The following is a 21564-nucleotide window of genomic DNA, read 5'->3' on the forward strand; positions in this document are numbered from 1 at the left end:
CCCCCTAATTTTAGAAATATGACAGATAGCTTGCACAGAGCTCTTACCCTAATGTTCAATTGGATATTTAATGGCAGAGACAGAAATAGAACTTGAGTCTTGCATTTCCAGCCTGATTATTTTTCTACACACATAATTTGTAATATAGACATTTCTTAAGCTCTTTTGCAATATTTCACCATGGACCTGTTAAAGTCTGTGTACCATTTCTTTGTAAAATGTAACCTGTGAATTCCTGGAGATCAAAGAGTTGTTTCAGTTCTCTCTGTATCTTTATAGATATTTCTCAGAGACTTTTTCCTGCTAGAATCAATAAATGAATAATGCTTTGGTTTAAATTAATATTTTTAATATAAGATTACAATGATACCCCCTTAGATACATTTTGAAAGAAATTGATATGCTGAGGCCTGTAGGGGGCAGCCCAACACAGCAAGTTTTGATTGCCCTTAGTAAGCTACCTACTACTCTCTGAGATCGTTTTCTACTTAAATTGCTTCTTATGTGGATTTTTGAAAAAACGAAAGCAACTATTAATGACAAACTTATTTGGTGGTTTTTTTTTTTAATTGTCTTATATAGGAATGGAAACTTTTTGATGCAGATGATACGCTGTTTTGTTTTTAAAGCATTTGTGTTTTTGTTTTGTTTAGTCACTGAGTTGTATCCAACTCTCTTGTGACCCCATGGGCTGTCACCCGCCAGGCTCCTTTGTCCATGGGATTTCCCAGGCAAGAATATTGGAGTGGGTTGCCATTGCCTTCTTTAGGGGATCTTCCTGACCCAGGATCGAATCCTACCTTGCAGGCAGATTCTTTACCATCTGAGCCACCAGGAAACTCCTTTAATTCCACAATAGCACAGATAATATAATGGCAAATGTTGTCCCTAATTTATTGTTAGAGAAGTTAAAGCATGCAAATTAATAGTATTATCACAAACTGCTAGTTATTATTAAATGAAGTCTGCATTTTCATATTAATTTGTTACACTTAGCTAGGTCATTGTTTCATTTACTATTTTCAAGAATAAAAAACATTGCTGGTAATTAAAGTAAGCTATAGACAAATAACAACAATACCTAACATTTATTGAGTACTTTGTGTGCAGGTACTATTTGAAATACTATTTTACATGTATTCATTCATTTATTCCTCATTACTGTCCTCTGGGACATATGCTGGTACTGTCCCCATTGTGTGGATGAAGTAATTGATTGATCATTGAAAATTGCCCAGGGTTACTCAGTAAGTAGAAGAGCTGGGATCTGAACCCAGGCAGTCTGACTTTATCACTGTCTCTTTGATACTTTGTTAAGCTCATTACTTTTATTTTCTTACTCCTTTCTATCACAACTTTCCATTTGAGACTGTTTGCCAGTTTTTACACACATCAGGCTTCTTATTACTCCACCCTTTCTGTTGTTTCCTGCTTTTTTTTTTCTTCTTCTTCTAGTAGAGAAAATGCATGGACAGAAAGTAAAAACATGACATCCTCCCATCCTCCCTTTAGTGTGAAGAGATTGAAACAGATAGTTAAAGTTGTGTGGTTTTCTTTCTCTTTTATTTACCGAATGTTCTTTTTCGAATTACCAATTAAGCAGTTTTTAGAGAGCACATTAAAACATGAATTCTCAAATTTAGGGATGGAATGAACTTCTCTCTTCCTGCTTAAGCATGTAGTACTAGGGGATAATTTTAAGAACTGAAATATTAAGTATCTTATTTTTAAAAGATAGATTGTGATAAGATGGTCTTAATTATTTCACTAAAAATGATTTTTTAGATCCCTTTGCAAAAAAATTATTAGTTGTGATAAGATCCTATTCTAATATATGTAAAAATTAACCTTACTTCCAGTTATTGGTATGTATTTTCTTTCTCATTCTTTCCTTTCCATAATTTCAACTTTCCTTAAACACTCTGGGAATATGAGTAGATATGGTAAAAAATAAATTAGACTCCAACTAGTCAATTTGAAAAAAGCTTAGGTTAACTGAGAGACATAAAAAATTATAATTTGGCTAAAATGAAAATAGAGCTGTTTCATACCTAAGTGTTCAGTGGTATTTATATCACAAAATAAGATCTTAGTGTGTAATTTTTTTAAGAAAATATTATCAAATTGTTTACTCCTTGGTTTATTAAGGCACCTCAGATTACAGTTAATATTTGAGTTTCTTGGAGGAATTGTCGCCCTATTCCATGGTTAAGCTACACCTTAGGATGGTCATCAACTGCTTTAATGAGTAGATTTATATAGCCTTCCCATCTTTTTCTAACTGACATGGGTTTTAGTTTCCTGATTTACTTCTGGCCTAGTGAAGTCTTGGTAGATGCTAAGCTCAGTCCCTGTCTAAAGAATGTTTATTTCTTCAGCCTTACTTTTCAAAAAGATTTACAAGACCCAAATTGTCTCTGTGTATGTCATTATCACATTTTTCTTTCAGTCTGTTTCCATCTCAAAGAATGCCACCATCCAGAAATGATGCTCTTTAGGGTAATCATTTAATCTGTTGATAATTTCATGGTGTAAGAAAATTTGCTTAATCACTTATCTATTCCAATAGTGAAAACTACCTTCTGATTTTTTTTTTCTGTTCTTCTCATAAATGATTTTCATGTAACAGGCCAGAAGACACAACACCTGTCTGTTAAGAACAGAATTACTAGGCCTTGATTCTTAGTAGTGGTTCCTTCTTTGGGGGTAAATATGAGAATTGCTTTTGGTCTAATTACTCATACTTCTAAAATAACTACTTACTAATAATTTCAAATAGGTAATGTATGTGTGATTGTTTAGGAATATTAGAAGGAAAAACCAATTTAAAAACACAAAGGCTAATAATCCTATTATTTCTGGCCTGAGCCTGAAAGATTTTGTTTTGGCATTTTATATCCTGGTGTCATACTCTTTGATGAAGTTTGTGTCTTAGTTGTTGGATCATACTCATTTTTTTTTAATTTTGTTTTTAGTTTTCAAGGTTTTGCAGGAGTTTATATATTTGCTTCATGAGTCTTACAGGTTGTTTATAATAAGACAGGTACTAAGCAGATGATATAAATACAGAGATTTGTGTAGATATATTGATGTGTGTATATCAGTTGTATTGATATTACATATAGATGCAGACCTTGATATGTACATATTTGAAATTTTTTAAATCATTAGCTAGGCAAGTTACTGCTTTTGCAGAGGATTGTGCTATATTAAAATGTTAATTCTCAGTTAAGAAATATAGTCTGATATAAACAGTCAATTGCATTGTCTTTTGATTCTGTGGGAGCATTTTACAGAATATATCTTGTCTCAAACAAGATGTATCTCTCAGTGGTCTGTTTCAAAAAAAAAAAAAAACCCTATAAAGGTAAAGGAATGTCAGTGCTGGTTCAAAGAGCTACTGTTTGAGTGTGTTACTTGGAGCAGGTAGTGGGTAGTGAGAGCTCTCTATCAGTGGAATGACTAGTCTTGATCACAGTTAGGTTCCACAGAATCGGATCTACATTTGGAAACTGTATTTGAGTAGACCATGTGTCTACGTTGGGTGTGATCTTTTCATGAAAGTCACCTGTCTGCTATGTTGTGACACAGTTATGTACATGACATAAATTAATTAAAATTATGCTAGTTGTGAAATTTTATGAATTAGCAAGGTGAGGATTTCAAATGACTGTTGAATTCACTGAGGAATGATTTGTATATTAGATGTGTGGCTGAGTTCATGTATACGAAACTCTGAGAAGTCAAACTAATGTTACTTATTATTGAACTTCATTAACCATGTGTTACACCATATTAAATCTGTCTTCAAAACATTGTAAATGATTATTACGTTTGAAATGTAGAAAATTAACATAATAAGAAATAACATGTCTTTAGAACTAAAGACTCAGAAATCCAATGTAGTATTCTTAACATTTTGTCTAGATTTTTCAAAACATGGATAAGAGAAACATTTCACATGGGTGAGAAGAGTTTGTCCTGCTCATTTAAAATTTGAAAGAAATAATGTATTTCAGTGGGCACTTCTATCCTTTTAGTCAGTCTTTCCTTCCTTTCTCTTTTCTTTTTCTCCTCTATTTTTCTTTTTCTTCATCTTTCTGTCCCACCTTATTCTTATACAGAGCCCTCCCTTTTCTCTACCTCACTAATCTGAAAAGTTTTTACTATGTAATAAAGCATTTCCTATTTCAATTAAAGTTTTGAAGTTTACTTTTAAAAGCAGAGCTTTACTAAAGGAAAAATACCTCTATTAGCTTACATTTAAAATCCTTTTCATCATGATGAGGGTAATTATCTGTTACTTCTCAGAAGTAAGCCATAGCTAATTTCTGACTCTGCATCCATGTTTAAAGTGACTTAGAATCAGCTGGGGACAGTTCTGACGTCTGCTTATGTAACGCAGCATTCATACTCTTCACTAGGTGTTCATTTTAGCTACAGATGCTTCATATAAAACAGGGTAGAGTAGCTTTCAAAAGGATCTGCACATCAAAGTGTAACTTGAACTATGGTTTTTACGTTGCTTAAGGAATCCTTAATGGAGTAGAACTAACAAATTTGTTCTTCCCACTAACACATTATCATTTTAAAGCTTTAAAACCTTTTTTCTTCCATGCCCTCTGAAGCCATAAGTAAGTGAAATTGTAAGTGAAGTTGCTCAGTCATGTCCGACTCTTTACGACCCCATGGACTGTAGCCTAACAGGCTCCTCCGTTCATAGGATCTTCCAGGCAAGAGTACTGGAATGGGTTGCCATTTCCTTCTCCAGGAGATCTTCCCAACTCAGGGATTGAACCTGGGTCTCCCACGTTGTAGGCAGACGCTTTACCATCTGAGCCACCAGGGAAGTCCTAGCACATACAATTGGATAGTTTTATTATTTTGGAATATTTTAACAATATCCACATTAAATATCATCCTATTTCATGTTCTGGGCAAAGAAGGTTTCCTTTAATTGTAATTAATCCTGGAGAATAATGATCTGCTTTTGGAATGATAAATAAAAATCCTTACATAAAAGAGCTGTATTTTAAGTTAAAATATACTCATGCTGTAGTTTGGCTGATAACTGTTCATAAGTGTAGTGACAATAGCTTTTAGCCACAGTGTATCCTCTTTTGCCTCATCACAGTCTTCCATTTCTCAGATGGATAAGCTGTCACTAAGTTACACAAGAATTAATCTTTACTGTCTGTGGCCCTCTTAGAACCTTACTTTAAAAATCACCACTTTGCTGCTGCTGCTAAGTCGCTTCAGTCGTGTCCGACTCTGTGCGACCCCCGAGACGGCCGCCCACCAGGCTCCCCCGTCCCTGGGATTCTCCAGGCAAGAACACTGGAGTGGGTTGCCATTTCCTTCTCCAAGGCGTGAAAGTGAAGTCGCTCAGTCGTGTCCGACTCCTAGCAACCCCATGGACTGCAGCCCACCAGGCTCCTCCGTCCATGGGATTTTCCAGGCATGAGGACTGGAGTGGGGTGCCATTGCCTTCTCCGAATCACCACTTTACTGTACTACTAAATAAGAAAATGTTTATGTGATTTTAAAACCTCCATCATGGAAAGAAACCTGTAATTTTGACTTGCTGTATTGGTGGTATTGAAAAATTATCTTAAACTAAAATTCTGTTGGAATATATTAGCCTGTTTTAGATTCTATAGACAGTACTCTCTTCACATATTGTGTTCTAAAAATTTGAATTTGTGAAGGAGATAGGACTTGTTATTATAAGTAAAAAGAAATTCTTAGGATAGGCCATATAATTAGTAATGAAATTGAACTATGATATTGGTACTGTAAACCCTGACCTCCATTTTAGAATATCATTCCTTATTATTCTAACAAAGTCTTAAGTCAAGAAACTGTGACAGGAAGAGTCCCTCTTCTCTGTTCAGGTCATGGTAATGTGGGTTGGAATCAGACGTTCCCCTCCAAGGAAGGAAAGGCTGTTTCTCTGGTGCTCTGACTGGTGGACAGGGTTCTGGGAAAGCTCAGAAATAGTAAACATAAGGAGTCTACAAGCTGGGCAGTTGTCCTTGATCAATAAGGACTTTTTTTTTATAATCCAGACACTGTATTTGGTATGATACATTAGTTCTATTTTCTATAACACCCTATTGTTAAATTCTGAATCCATTTTAGTAAACTGCCATCTACTTTAAACTAGGTTTTATAATTTCAGAACTTGAGACTTCATTTTAAGTATCAGAACATGAATTTTAAATGAGTTAAACAAATTAAGGCAAACTTACTTAAATTCCCACAGACAGCTTTAAGATTGCCATGATGCTATATAACTTTTTAAAGAAAAATCTAAAATTTTTCTGAATTGATGAGGACAGGGATATTTCTCTAACATTATTTGGAGGCTCTTGACCTCATTTGGAAATTTTAAATTGGTGGGGTATAGTTATTGTTTCTTAAGAACTCATGTGGAGAAGGCAATGGCAGCCCACTCCAGTACTCTTGCCTGGACAATCCCATGGACGGAGGAGCCTGGTAGGCTGCAGTCCATGGGGTCGCGAAGAGTCGGACACGACTGAGCAACTTCACTTTCACTTTTCATTTTCATGCATTGGAGAAGGAAATGGCAACCCACTCCAGTGTTCTTGCCTGGAGAATCCCAGGGACGGGGGAGCCTGGTGGACTGCCGTCTATGGGGTCACACAGTCGGACATGACTGAAGCGACTTAGCAGCAGCAGCAGCAAGAACTCATGAAATAAACATAGAATGATGAATAGTTATAAATCAGACTATGATGAATCTGAGTTATCACTCCAGAAGGCCTCTTCCTACTCCCACCCATTTGAGGACTTTTTACTAACAGCTTCATTGAAGTATAACTTTGATATCAGAGTTCATCCTTTTGTCTTTTTGGTTCTGCTGCATGGCAAGCGGGATCTTAGTTCCCCAACCAGGTATTGAACCTATGTTCCCTCTGGTGGAAGTACAGAGTCTTACCACTGGACCATCATGGAAGTCCTAAAGTTCACCCTTTTAGGTGTACTATTGATTTTTTAGAATATTCACAGAGTTGGTGCAACCATCACTGTTATGTAATTTCAGAACATTTTTATCACCCCAAAAAGACCCCATCCCTAATTAGCAGTCACACCTCATTCTTCCTTCCTTCCAGCCCATGACAAATTCTCCCTCCCCTCCAGTTCATGGTGACTACTGATCTCCCCCCTCCTCCCCCACCCCCCAGATTTGTATATTCTGAACATTTTGTGTAAACGGAAATTTAAAGTATATGGCCTTTTGTGTCTGGCTTCTTTCGCTTAGATTATGTTTCCATGGTTCATCAATGTTATGGCACATTTCTGTTCTTTCCTTTTTTATGACCAAGTAATATTCCACTGCTTGGAGATACCACATTTTATTTATCTATTCACTGATTGGTGGTTATTTGGATTGTTTCTACCTTTTGCCTATTATGAATAAATGCTGCTGTGAGCATTAATGTACAAGGTGTTGATGGGCATATGCTTTCAGTTCTTTTGGGTAGATACTTAGGAATGGAATTGCTGGGTTATGTGATAATTTTGTGGTTAATCTTTTGAGGAACTGCCAGATTATTTTCCAAAGTATATATGCCATTTTACATTTCACTCACCAAGTATAAGGGTTCCAATTTGTCTACATCCTTGCCAACATTTGTTATTTTCTATCATTTTAATTATAGCCATCTTAGTAGGTATGAAGGGGTATATGTATTTTGGTTTTAGTTTGCCCCTCCCTAATTACTAATGATGTTAAACATCTTTTCATATGTTTGCATTTGAATATCATCTTAGGCAGGCTATCTTCAAATCCTTTGCACTTTTTAAACTGGGTTTTCTTTTTATTATTGAGTTGTAAGAGCTGTGTATATCTTCTGGTCACTAATTCCTTATTGGATACATGATCTGCATTTATTTTCTCCTATATTTGGTTTTACTTTCATTTTCATAGTGCCCTTTGAAATACAAAGATTTTAAACTTTAGTTAAGTTCAGCTTATTTTCTCTTTGGTTACTTGTGTTTTCAGGTTGTCTTGCCAAATCCAAAGCCGTGAAGATTTCCTTCTATGTTTTCTTCTAAGAGTTGTATAGTTTTACTACATTGTTTTTCTTCATATGTTTTTTAGGGTAGTCAAGTGCTATGTTTGTTTTTTTTTTAATTTCTTAATCAACATATGAGATCTTCAACATACAGATCTTCAACAGTGAGATCTGTAAAATATTTATCATTTGTTTTTATTCGCTACTTCTAAAAAACTCACAGAAATTTATGAAATCTACTTTCAATGATACTTCAGTGAATAAATGTTTTAAATGATTAGTATCAGAAACAAAAATATCAACATCCCCATATTATAAACTTTATTTTTGTTTTCACTACAAAGCCTACAGACCTTACACAAAGGGCTGAGGATCTTGTAGTGCTTTACTCACTCCCGGCCTGAGTTTAGAAACACTTTTCTAGTGGATAAGACACTTGATTGATCATCAGGAGAACAGAATTTCAGTTCTGAGGTCGACACAACCTCTTTTACCCAGATGTTGCTTCTTGCTACTCTGATTTCTATATTTGTACAAATTAAAAGTGCTGCATAGTTATTTTATGTAAGTATACCATAAAGATAGAAATAATATGTATATAAACATGTCCTTTGAATCGTCAGTCAAAAACAGTTTATTCCATTACTCTTATGGTAGCTTACCTTTTTAGTATGGCTTTGGATAAAATTAGCAAAGACATTTTTATAGATACTGAAATTTAAACTATGATTCCCTAGGTATGGTTTTGAAATTTTTCAGGAGAAAACTTTGAAGTAAGATAATTATTACTAAACACATCAATCCTAGCACTTTTATAGGAAGCCTCTCATTTGGCCACTCTACTAATAATTTCAAATAAAACATTTTAAAGCAATATAACTTATTTTATAAATCAGCTGATAAACAGCGCCAAATTGTTCTCAGCCTTAGCAAGAGGGAAATAGTGCTTCCCTATAACACATTTCATTCAATGAAAGGATATGAGGAAAACACTGTTGCCTGTGTTTGAAGACAATTTGCATTAATTATTTTTGCGGCAAAATATATTTGTCATTGTCTAGACAGAATTATAATAAATATAACAGTTTAAAGAAGACAAGACATAAACTTCAAACCAGATGTGTGGATATAATTCTGATGGGTGCTTTCATTTAATCATAGTCTCAATTAAGACACTGCTGCTTTGAGGATTAAGTGTCCCTGACTATAATAATGACAGCTTTTCAAATGTTAATTATTATTTTTTAGAGTTGTCGGGCATATTAAAAGTGGACTTCAGACTCTGGTAGCATAACTACAGAAAGTGCTTATTTTCAAGTCTCCTATTTCCCTACATAAAGGATAAAAATGGTCTGATTAAGTGGCACTGACTCCCCTCTCGCTGTCTCCCTGTCCCCCTCCTTCCCACCATCGAAAGGACTGTTTACTGTAAAGGTCTAAAAGCATTCATTTGAAAATGGTTTGTTCTTTTTACTTAATGAGGTATTGTAATTATGTATATTCTTAAGCTAATTTTAACATGAGGCTTCTTTTGAAAAGCATGTGATGCTAAATTTGACATGCATGAATATGTCTCAGGCCAGATATGCATGTGACAGTTTGAAGCACGTATCATGTGTCATTGTTGGTAAAGTCTGGCAGCATATCCTGTGTAAACCCCTATTTTCTTTTTCTTTGTGCCCCATATTTATTCTGATTAACAAGACTTCAAAGAGAACAACTGATGGTTGAATACCAATTATTTTTTATTCTCTATGTTTTGGGTTCTGTAAAGACTAAATAGTGTTATGTTTCTTTGGCTCCACATTTAACCGTGGTTTTAAACAGAAGAATGAAAGGAATTAATCACTGTTAAACACCTGTTGCACTAGGTGTTTTGTATCTCATGTAACTGTTACAGCAGTCATTCAAACATGTATATTATTCCTGTTTTTCAGATTTAGAAACATACTTCCAAGACTAATGTAATTTGCCATAGGTTCCCAGTCAGTTGTGTTGTGAGTTAGAATTCCAGCCAAGCCCTTGCTAATTCCACTGCATTTGACATTCTACACTTTACGTGCTAAATTTGTAGCCCACTTTTCTCCCCTTATCCACTAATATCTGACAGGTACCATTTTATTTCATCTGCCTTTGTGTGCGTTACTGGGAAGAGGGCATATGAAAGGGAAGGATTATTTCTGTACTCTGCCTGAAATGACCTTATCTTTTTCTATTTTAAGAAAAAATACTCTATATTTCAAGATGAAAGCTTGAAGACCTATGTTTTCTACTTTGTTTTCATCTTGTTTGGAAACTCCCTACAATTTTATTTTAGTACATTACATTCTACCACACTTAGCATATTGTACTTTGTACCTACTGATATGTCTTCCACTCTTATAAAATGAAATTATGTCACCAGTTAGAGCAAAAACTTTTGTTTTTGCTCTAGCCGCCAAGTTTATGCTGGGCTTTTACATTTTCTCATAGCACTTTGCACATATTTCTGTCATCACTTATACATATATCTGTAACACTGTGTTACAATTATTCGTTTATGTGTACATTGTTCATCTTTGTACCCATCAGCCTTACAAGTGATACCTTTTATAAGTTCAGTAGATGTTTAATGAGTGTTGATTTCTGATAGATTTGCCCCTGCGCTCTGGTTGTTAGAGATCCTGGACCTGTGTACTAGTGTTGGGATGGATTCTTTACTATCTGAGTTTGGGTTATGTGGGGGGAGGAAGGCAGTCATGAGGATTGTGCCTAGTTGCCAAGACGACTGGGCTTGACTGGAATAAGCAAGAATTTACCCAAAGCATATGAAATCAGCCTAACTCGCTCAAAATAGGAAGTAGGAAGTGAATCTAAGAAGTAGTCAGAGATGAGAACTGACAAGGGGCTGAAATGGAATCACAGTCAGGAAAAGAAGATATGATCAGAAATTGGGAGATTTGTCAATCGGCTAGAAAGCAGAATTTGAAAGGATGTAGGATAAATGGTTCTGGATGGAGGCTGTGAGCACTCACTGGGGGTGGGACTAATTTTTGAGTTGCTGGATTAAAGTTGCTACTCGGGGCTAGTCAGAGATTTTTGTGATTGCAGAAACTCTGCTCATTTTCTGCTGAGTACCTTTAATAACTGCCTGATACAGTAAAAGAGATGAGTTAAAGTAAGAATAAATGAATGAATTAATGAAACAAATCTATCTGCAGATCACACAGTTTATCCACATCCCTTATATCCAATCCTTCCATCTTCTTTGTCACCATGCAAATTCATATCCTCAGTATTTCGGATCAAAATCCTGAACCTGCATACTACTACTGGGATGATTCTGTCCCAGCTATTCTTAACAAATGGGGTCCGTTTAATCATCAGGTACTACCTGATGTATCAGTAAGAGACCACCTCCCACCTCGGCCTTTCAGTTAAGGGCATTTATAAGTTTCACAAACAAGTGAATCATCGTGCATCTATTGGGTGTCTTTTTAAGTTGTATGCTTTCTGAACTTTTATGTTTTTCTCTTTCATAGCTTTTAATTGCTTCATTTCAGTGAATAGAATCTCCTTTTACTATGGATATGATTCTTCCTCCTCTTTACAGTCACTGACACCATGGTCATTGAATCAGATGTGTATCCTTCCAGCTATAATTTGCCATTTTTAACAAACCAACATTTCTAACTCATATTGATATACTATATATGACCCAAACAGCAAAATAAGCCCTAATGTTATGTAGTAACAGGGAGACAACAAGAGTAGTATGTCTTCTTATCATAATCCATATTTTATATTATAGCTGAATGTAAAATACATGTTAGTATGTAATAAATTTCTGTTGAGTGTCAAGTCACATTTACTAAGAATAGTAACAGCACTTATTGAGTAATTACTGTGTACTAGGCATTCTTCTAAATGCTTTACATGAATTAACATGTATAATCTTCACATGGAGTTGTAACAAACTCCATATTATATAACTGGAATCATATAGTATGTAATCTGAGATTGGCTTTTTATGTGCAGTGTAATTCCCTTGAGCTCCCTGCAGTTTGTTGCATGTATTATTAATAGGTTTTTGCATTATTATTACTGAGTAGTATTCTGTGGTATGGGCATACTACAGACAGTTTATCCATTCACATGTTGAATGACATTGGAATTGTATGCACTGTACATTTGTGTACAGTTTTTTTGAAAACATGAGTCTGCATTTCTCTGGGAGTACGCAAGAGTACAGTTGCTTTGTCATATGGTAAATGTGTGTCTAATCTTGTAAGAAACTGCCTTACTCTTTTCCATAAGAGCTGAACCACTTTACATTTCTACCAGCAATGGTATGAGAGATCTAGTTTCTCCACATGCTCACCAGTATTTGGTATTATTACTATATTTTATTTTAGACATTCTGGTAGATATGTAGTCATGTTGTATTGTGGTTTTAATTTGCATTTCCCTAATGACTAATGACGTGTCAAACATCTTTTTATGTGCTTATTTGCTATCTGTATATCCTCTTTGGTGAAATGTTTGTTGGTATCTTTTGCTTATTTTCTGATTGAATTCTTTGTGTTTTTTACTGTTGGACTTTTAGAGTTCTTACTCATTCTGGATATAAGAACTTTATTGGATGTGTAGTCTTGCAGATATTCTCTTTCAGTCTTGTCTTTTCACCTTCAGAGCAAAAGTTTTGTTTTGTTTTGTTGATAAAGATCCAATTTATCAATATTTCCTTTTATGAATCTTGCTTTTTGGTATTAAGTTCTAGATTAGTTCCAAATTTAGTCCTCAAGTGACTGCCTTTTTTACCTTGCTGTATAAAAGCTGAATGTCATGATTCTGGACCTCTTAATAACTAGACAAGTGAACTTAGAGAAAATAGATTAAAAAGAAAGGAAATGAGTTTGCTAACTTGGGATAGTATTAAGTGAAAATATTCGTTACAGTGCTCTGAAACTGTTGATCATGGTGGTGTGGTGGCAGTAGCGTGAGTTTTAGTGTGTATTTAGGTGGGTGTGTATACCATGTCTCTCAGTCGTGTACCATGAAGGCTTCCCTGAGAGCTCAGTTGGTAAAGAATCTGCCTGCAATGCAGGAGATCCTGATTTGATTCCTGGGTCGAGAAGATCCCCTGGAGAAGGGATAGGCTACCCACTCCAGTATTCCTGGGCTTCCCTTGTGGCTCAGCATGATTGTACTGTGTACATATTTTATCAACTTGAAAACTGTGCAGTGTAGATATTACCTCCATTTATACTCATGCATATGTTTTCAAACTTGATTCACTAAAATTTTATAAATTTAACTTAAAATTCTTTACAAATTTGATTCTTCTGCTTCTGTTCAGTTTATCTCCAAGGTAAATCAACAGCATAACTTTTGCATGTAAGGGAAAATTATTATTACAGTAGTGAAAGTGCCTGAGTAGAGAAAGGGTGAGGCACAGCCAGCCAATAGCACCCCAGGTTTATATTCCATTTGATGTTTTAAGAAAGGACTAACATAATAGTTGAAAAACTAACAGGGGCAGTTTCAAAGATGACTTTACCAAGTCATTTCTCATGAGAAAGTAATTTTGTTTCTTGGAAGTCCCTAAAATAGTTTGCAGATTTACAGATATATGGCTAGATTAAGTGTTGTGGTGTAGTTCTATTATAGTGGCTTTCTTATCTATCAGACAAGGATTCAGATTACTGTGGATGTTGTTAGCATTGTCTGGTTTCATGTATACTAAATCAAAGTTTAAAGAATTCATGTTCATGGAGTTTTCGTATTTTAAAAATACTTGCTGTATTCAAAATGAAGATAGCCTTTAAATATATCCTAGCATAATTAGTCTTCTCTGCTGAACTCCAGTTTAGGTTTAGTGAGATCTTTAAGAAATTTGCATGAATTTACCCTCCATTCCCATTGCCCTTCCGAACCTCTGTACAGTACTTGAATTCATAATCTGTCTGTGGCCAGCTTCTGTTTTCAAGATAAATAGGTCTCAAAGTTGAGTGTTTTTTAAGAATGAGAATATAAGCTTTTAAAGGCACTTGAACAAAATTTAAACAAAAACTATTTGTTAGATTTTTTTGTTTGGGGTATTTTAGGTCTTTGTCTTTTAATAAGGTTTTTTGTTATATGAGAAACAGAAATTTACTTTGATGAAAGTTTTCTTGGTTACCAGTCTATAGGGTTTACCTGGAGTATATGTTAATAGTTCTGGAACTTCACCCTTCCCCCAAGCAAATAATATTATAAAGACTACTGAAGTTACACACCTTTGTTATAACTGCTCCATTTTGGGAAAGAGTTGAAAAAAAGAGAAGTACAGAGAAATTGCAGGCCATTTTTTCTAGGAATGTGAGTAGAGGAGAATTGCTGTTTTTTTAATATGTAGCTAAGACTACTTGGCCTTTCCTGTTTCACATATTGTTTTCAAATTACTATAATGTATATTAGTATAGCTAAGCCACCTCATAATTCTGTCACTCAGTAAGGGGCAAGTGAATCTTGAAAAGATTTGACTTTGCTGAAAACCTTAGTATTATCAGACCAGAGTATGGATGATACATTTTAACAGTTTTTGTATTGGGGGTACAGTCCTGCCCCTCCTTTTCTCCTGACCAAGTCCCAGTTGTCATCACATAGGCTTGCATCATTCAGACAGCCTCTCACCGGTCATCCTAATGTTACCTCTTCACCAAGTCATTGTACACAGTGCTGCTTTCCATTAGCCTTCAAAAAAAAAATCCTCTTTCATCACGTCACTTCCTTTGCTAAAAAGTCTTAAAAGCCTCTTCATTGCCTGGAAGATAGAAAGCCCTAAGTGGGTGGTGGCTATTTTAAATGATTACTGCTGTCCCCTATTCATTTCTTTCTTCTCTGAACTCCTCAAACCTGTATCATCTTCACATAGTGAATCCTTGATTGTTCATAATATTCTTAGTTTCACCTGTGGGAAAAGTATGAGCTTTCTAAATTGAAGGGTATCAATCACACTTTTTTAAAAAAACCTTTAGGGTATAACTGATTTACAGTTTTCTGTTAGTTTCATGTGTACAGTAAAGTGGATCAGTTATACATATACGTAGATCCACTGTTTTTTAGATTCTTTCCCTGTATAGGCCATTATCACGTATTGAGTAGAGTTCCCTGTTCAGTTATACTTCTAAAAAATGAAGGATTCAATTAGTGAAGTGAATTGCATTATATTTAATGCATATTTATTAAATTTTAGTTTTTCTCATGCTTTCCATATACGTTCAACTGTATTATTTTAATACTATTTTGACATTCATTATGTATTCACTGAACACACAGTATAAAGCCAGGAGAAGTAGTCACATACTTGCACCACATTTAGCTTTTCTTACATTTTAGTTCATGTCTATACTTAAAATCAGATTTTCTTCTTCTTTTTAACCAAATCTGGTAAAAGTTGTCTTGAAGAAGTTGGGGTATGCCTCTGTGATTTAAGAATAAGCCCCCCCCCAAAAAAGGTTACCTTTAATGGCTAGGTATTTGAAATCATTTTCTTATAAAATATAAGGTATTACTCTGTTCCTGTAGATTTTTATGATTTTTCATTCCAAGAAGCTTAAAACAGAAACTTAGCATCTTAAAATGAAAAAAACAGTTAAGAGTTGTGGTGGGTGTTATTCTCTTTATCATTTATTCAGTACTTGGCACAGGTCTCCCGTTATTCCTAGAACAAACTTCAGAGATGGGAAAGGTCCCAAATTTCCAAAGAAACTGGGTACGAGATCACAGAACTCATAATGACAGTGCTGTTACTCATAGACTGGCTGATTCCAGAGCTTCTGCGCTCTGTCACGGGAAGGCTTCCATCATTGTTGCTGTATTTCTAGACAGGGAGTTTGAGAAAATTAAACCTAATTCTTTGAAGGAGTGAGATGTTGAAGTTGTTAGCAATCAATTATGACAGTGCTAATAATAACAATTGTCAGAGGAAATGTACCTATTATTTTGAAATTTTTGAACCTATAGAAAAGTTTTAAAATAGTAAAACAACTAGACCATATAAGACCCTTCACCTGGAGTCACCAGTAATTAACCTTTTTTTACATTTGTTGTCTCTTTTTCTATACACACGCTCTCTCTCCCCTCCCCTAACCATTTGATTGTAGGTTTCAGACATCATGGTACCTAATTCCTGAACATCTGATCATGAATTTCTTAACAGTAAGGATATTGTCCGTATAAAACATTATCACACCTAAGAAATGCACCATTAATCTAATATTATCTAGTGTTCATCTGGTATTTCCCCAGTTATTTCAAAAATTTCTTTTATAAATGATCTTTTTAAATTCCTTTCTCCAGTCCAGTATTCAGTCAGAGTTTATGTTTTGTATTTAGTTGTGATATCTTGTCAGTCCCTTTTAATCTTTTTCTTTTTTTGCTGCCTCTGACTTTTTTTGTGTCCAAGTCAGCTGTGTTTAAAGTGCTGCATGTTCTGAATTAGCTTTATTGCCTCCTGTGGTTAGATTTACTTGGGTCTGTGTTAAGCATCTTTAGCCGTAATACCACATGTGTGATGTTGTATGCTTCTGATTACACTGTATCTGTATCAGAAGGCATCCCATGCCACTTTTAAATTTCTAATGTATTAATTCATAGCTTGTAGCAATAGAGACTTAATTGTTTGGACCCTTTTTTGATTTCTCAAATAGACAACAACTGAACGGCCTTTCATTCAGAAGCTTTTTCGACCTGTGTCTGCAGATGGACAATTGCATACACTAGGAGATCTCCTCAAAGAAGTCTGTCCTTCTGCAGTTGCTCCTGAAGGTAATATAATTGATAACATTAAAACGTTTCTTTCATTCCTCTTCGTTACTGAAGTAACATAAGAATTCTGTATGTATAAATAACATTTATTAGTTACTTCAGTGTAAGATATTTTCATTATCTTATAAGGAAAAATCTTTTGAAACAGAAGCACTTAATACTTAACTATTTCATAAGTTATTGACACTAACAGAATAAGAAACTCACTCTCTTTAGCAAACCGAAATATGGTTTTAAAGTCACTCTCTTATATTTTGGGGTCCTGTGTTTTTCATTTGTGAATTCAGTTCTGGTAAACGTTGTATTTTTAATCTTGCATTGTGTTTCATCATTCTAAAGAAATAAGAGAGAGTGTTTTTTTAAAAAGTCTTATGTTTGGTTGATATTTTAAAGTTCAAAATATTGAGTAATGGATACATATTTTATTTGAAGTTATTGCTATTCTTTAATGTTTTACTGAACATTATTCTCTTAGGATTTAACATTTCACAAGGCTAGTCAAAAACTTGTCCTGTTTTATAGTCCTTATTTTGTAACTTAGGTTAAAATTGTTTTCCTGTAAGCAGAGGAAAAATAGAAAAATCGCTTAATTGCAGCAAAAGAAACACAAGGAAAATGCGGAAAACTAGGGGAAAAATGCCGTAAACCCCTAAGTCATAGAGACTACTATTGATACACACACGCAGATATATACTTGAATACTTGAGAGGGTGTATGTGCGTAAATTTATATGTCCTCCTTTTTTCCACCTGATATAATATGATAGTTCTTAAAAATTCTTTAAAGCCATTTTTAAAAATGCCATGGCCCTTGGTATCTATGTGCCATAATTTGACTATCCCCCTATCACTGAATGACTTGTCTTATTGTTGGTTACTGTGCTGTAGGAAAAATTTCAGTGGCATATTGCTGTGTTTGTTAATGTGTTGCCTAGACTTGTATATGTTATATAGAAAAACATTAAAAACTTACTACTTTAAATCTTTTATGGTAAGAGGTAAGGCATTAATAAGTGCAAAGGTAATACTTCAGTAGATAATGCTGTGTTTCTTATTAACATATCCTACGTTGGGGTGATGGCAGTATTATTTACATGACTTGTAACTATATCACATAGTTCAAGAAGCGTTTAGTATCTATGGAATTGGTTTGCCTACTCAGTAGAATTAGAAGTAATAGGATTGGGAGGAATATTGACATTCCAGACTAAAAGACTAAACAAAGAATATGGAGCTCAGAATATGTGCCGTTTGGCCTGTCAATCAAATATGCTTCCTTTTCCTGGCATTTCTGTGTGTATCTAGCACTTTGAAAATGCACAAAGGCTCAATAGGAGGGAAGAAGAGGGACATCTAAATACCACCAGAACCAGTTCCAGAAGGGACTGATAAAAAAGATCATTGACTACTACCCAAAGCTATGAAAGTTGAGTAAGTTTCTCTGGTGATCCAGTGGTTAAGACTGCACTTCCACTGCAGGGGGCATGGGTTCAGTCCCTGGTCAAGGAACTAAGGTCTGACAAGCCATGTGGTGCAACCAAAAAGCAACAAGTTTCATGTAGATATATATATATATATGTATATGTATATGTATATGTATAGCTATATCTATGGAGAAAGAGAGAGAAAGAGAGTTTATAAGGCCTTACTATGTAATTGTCAGCTTCTGTGGCAGCTCAGCTGGTAAAGAATCTGCATGTAATGCAGGAGATCCCGGTTCGATTCCTGGGTTGGGAAGATCCCCTGGAGAAGGGATAAGTTGCCCACTCCAGTATTCTTGGGCTTCCCTCATGGCTCAGTCAGTAAAGAATCCACCTGCAATGTGGGTGACCTGGGTTTGATCCCTGGGTTGGGAAGGTCCCCTGGAGGAGGGCATGGCAACCCACTGCAGTATTCTTGCCTGGAGAGTGCCCATGGACAGAGAAGCCTGGCAGGCTGCAGTCCATGGGGTCACAAATAGTCAGACACGACTGAGCGACAAAGCACACAATAGTACTATACTAGGCAAAGTTTCTGTTACGGTCATACTCATCCTCATATCTCTAATGCTAGGTAAGTGTTTACTCAGTATTTCAATTACTGAATTCTTTGTGTCATTACTTGAAACATTATTTGTGATCTTTGAATCATGACATAATTAACAGCAAGTTGATTATAATACTGTCTTAGAATCCTAATCTATCTTTATCGCTACCTAGTCTTCATTTTCAGTAAGAGTTTGCATTAAGTGATTGTTCTGCCATTCAGTGATTTTTATTTAATTTATAAACCATCACTACAATCTAGTTTTATAATACTTCTATCACCTCAAAAGTTCCCGTGTGTGTTTGTAGCTAATTTCTTCTGCTGCTGCCAATTATGACAACTGTTGGTCAGCTTTCTGTCTCAAATTTAACTCCTTTGGATATTTCACATAAAGGGAGTTACACAAAATTGCAATTGTTTTTTTCTTTTACTTGATGTTTTTGGGTTTCATTCATATTGTATAAATTAGTAGTTTGTTCCTTTTTATTACTGAATAGTATTCCAGTTGGGTGACACATTTTGTTTATTCACCAATTGATAGGCATTTGAGTTTCCACCTTTTCACTTTTATGAATAATACTGCTCTAAACATCCATATACAGGCATATATTTTCATTTTTCTTGAGTAGATCCCTAGGAGTAGAATGGCTGAATTGTATGGTAGGTTTATGGCTAATTTTTTAAAGAAACTGCTAAACTTTTCAAAAGTGGCTGCATCATTTTACAGTTCTACCCACAATGAATGGGGATTCCAGTTTCTTCACGTTCTCACCATTGTATATATTTTTTTGTCTTATAGCCATCCTAGTGCTTGTTGTATAGTGGTAACTCACTTTTTTTAAATTTCCCTAATGACTAATGATGTTGAGTATTTTCATGTGCTTATTGTTATTCATGGATATATTTGATGAAATGTCTCATGTAAATCCTTTTCTTATTTTTTGTTGTATCTTATTACTGAGTTTTGAGAGTTATTCATGTATTCTGCCTGTTAAGTCCTTTACCAGACATGATTTGTGATTATTTTCTCCTAGTCTGGGACTTATCTTTTCATTTTCTTTTGAAGAGTAAAAAATATTTTATTTTGATGAAATCCTATTTATCAAGGCTTTTTACATATTGTGTTCAGTTAAATAATCAAAATTTTTTTCTAGTAGACGATACATTTGTATAGTTCCAAAATCCAAAAGTATATAAAAGAATTTAGTGAAAAGTCTCTATCTCAACTCCTATACATAAAACCCTGACTTGGTTCCCCTCTCCAGAGACAAACAGGGATGGTTAAAGTTTTATTTTTGAACTCAAGTTGTAGAAATTTGGACTGGGATATTCCCAGTAACTTTAGGAATAATCTTACCATTGCAGTTTGTTTTCTCCATACTGTAAGAGTGTGTGTGTGTGTGCGTGCGTGCGTGTGTGTGTTTGTGTGTGTTTTAATCTATTTAATGTCTGATTTGCCAAATTCTTAAAGATTTGGGCATATAGACTAGTTTTTCCATTTGAAGTTAAGAGATGAATCATTTTTATTTCTGACAGATGGGACTCATAGGCTGCCCCCACTGCAGGCATTGCCTTCAGTTATTCACTTCTCTGCACTATATTTTTCTCTCTTTTTGAGTACTTTATAGTATTTTAATTAAAAAATGATTTTATCAATTAAGAGTAAATTGAAATCACACCAGTCAGAATGGCCATCCCCCAAAAGTCTACAAACAATAAATGCTAGAGAGGGTGTGGAGAAAAGGGAACCCTTTTGCACTGTTGGTGGGAATGTAAATTCATATAGCCACTATGGAAGACAGTATGGAAATTCCTTTAAAAACTAGGAATAAAACCACCAGATGACCCAGCAGTCCCACTACTAGGCATATACCCTGAGGAAATCAAAATTGAAAAAGACACATGTACCCCAATGTTCATTGCAGCACTATTTACGATAGCTAGAACATGACTGAGCGACTTCACTTTCACTTTTCACTTTCATGCATTGGAGAAGGAAATAGCAACCCACTCCAGTGTTCTTGCCTGGAGAATCCCAGGGATGGGGGAGCCTGGTGGGCTGCCGTCTATGGGGTTGCACAGAGTCGGACACGACTGAAGCGACTTAGCAAGCAACCTAGATGGCCATCAACAGATGAGTGGATAGAGAAGCTGTGGTACATACATACAATGCAATATTACTCAACCGTAAAAGGAATGCATTTGAGTCAGTTCTGATGCGTGGATGAACCTAGAGCCTATTATACAGAGTGAAGTAAGTCAGAAAGAGAAAAACAAATATCATATACTATCCATATATATGGAATCTAGAAAGATGGTGCTGATGAAATTATTTGGAGGACAGCAGTGGAGACACAGACATAGAGAACAGACTTATAGTCACAGGGGTGGGGGAAGAAGGAGAGGGTGGGATGTATGGAGAAAGTAACATGCAGACTTACATTATCGTACGTAAAATAGATAGCCAATGGGAATTTGCTGTATGACTCAGGGAACTCAAAGCAGGGCTCTGTAACAACCTAGAGGGATGGGATCGGGAGCGAGATGGGAGGGAGGTTCAAGAAGAAGGGGATATATGTATACCTATGGCTGATTCATATTGATGTTTGGCAGAAAAAACACAATTCTGTAAAGCAGTTATCCTTCAATTAAAAAATAAATAAATATAAAATTTTTGAAAAAATGAAATTTAAGCTAAAGCTTAGTAT

At 35.2% G+C, this 21564-nt stretch overlaps 1 protein-coding gene across 45 annotated transcripts in view; it reads left to right on the top strand.

Moving 5' to 3' along the window:
• ATG5 (autophagy related 5) overlaps positions 1-21564 on the top strand; it is a 183036-nt gene that overhangs the window by 86275 nt on the left and 75197 nt on the right. For all 45 annotated transcript variants that reach the window (XR_014064494.1, XR_014064493.1, XR_014064491.1 and 42 more), the window contains exon 7: positions 16715-16832. Coding sequence is in view for 39 of the 45 variants with exons in the window: in XM_081526933.1 (XP_081383059.1) it covers positions 16715-16832 (118 nt within the window). In the remaining 6 variants the exon portion in view is untranslated. The remainder of the gene's footprint in view (positions 1-16714; positions 16833-21564) is intronic.

Source organism: Giraffa tippelskirchi, chromosome 9, assembly GCF_054371585.1.
Source record: "Giraffa tippelskirchi isolate mGirTip1 chromosome 9, T2T-mGirTip1v1.2.pri, whole genome shotgun sequence".
Lineage (NCBI taxonomy): Eukaryota > Metazoa > Chordata > Mammalia > Artiodactyla > Giraffidae > Giraffa > Giraffa tippelskirchi.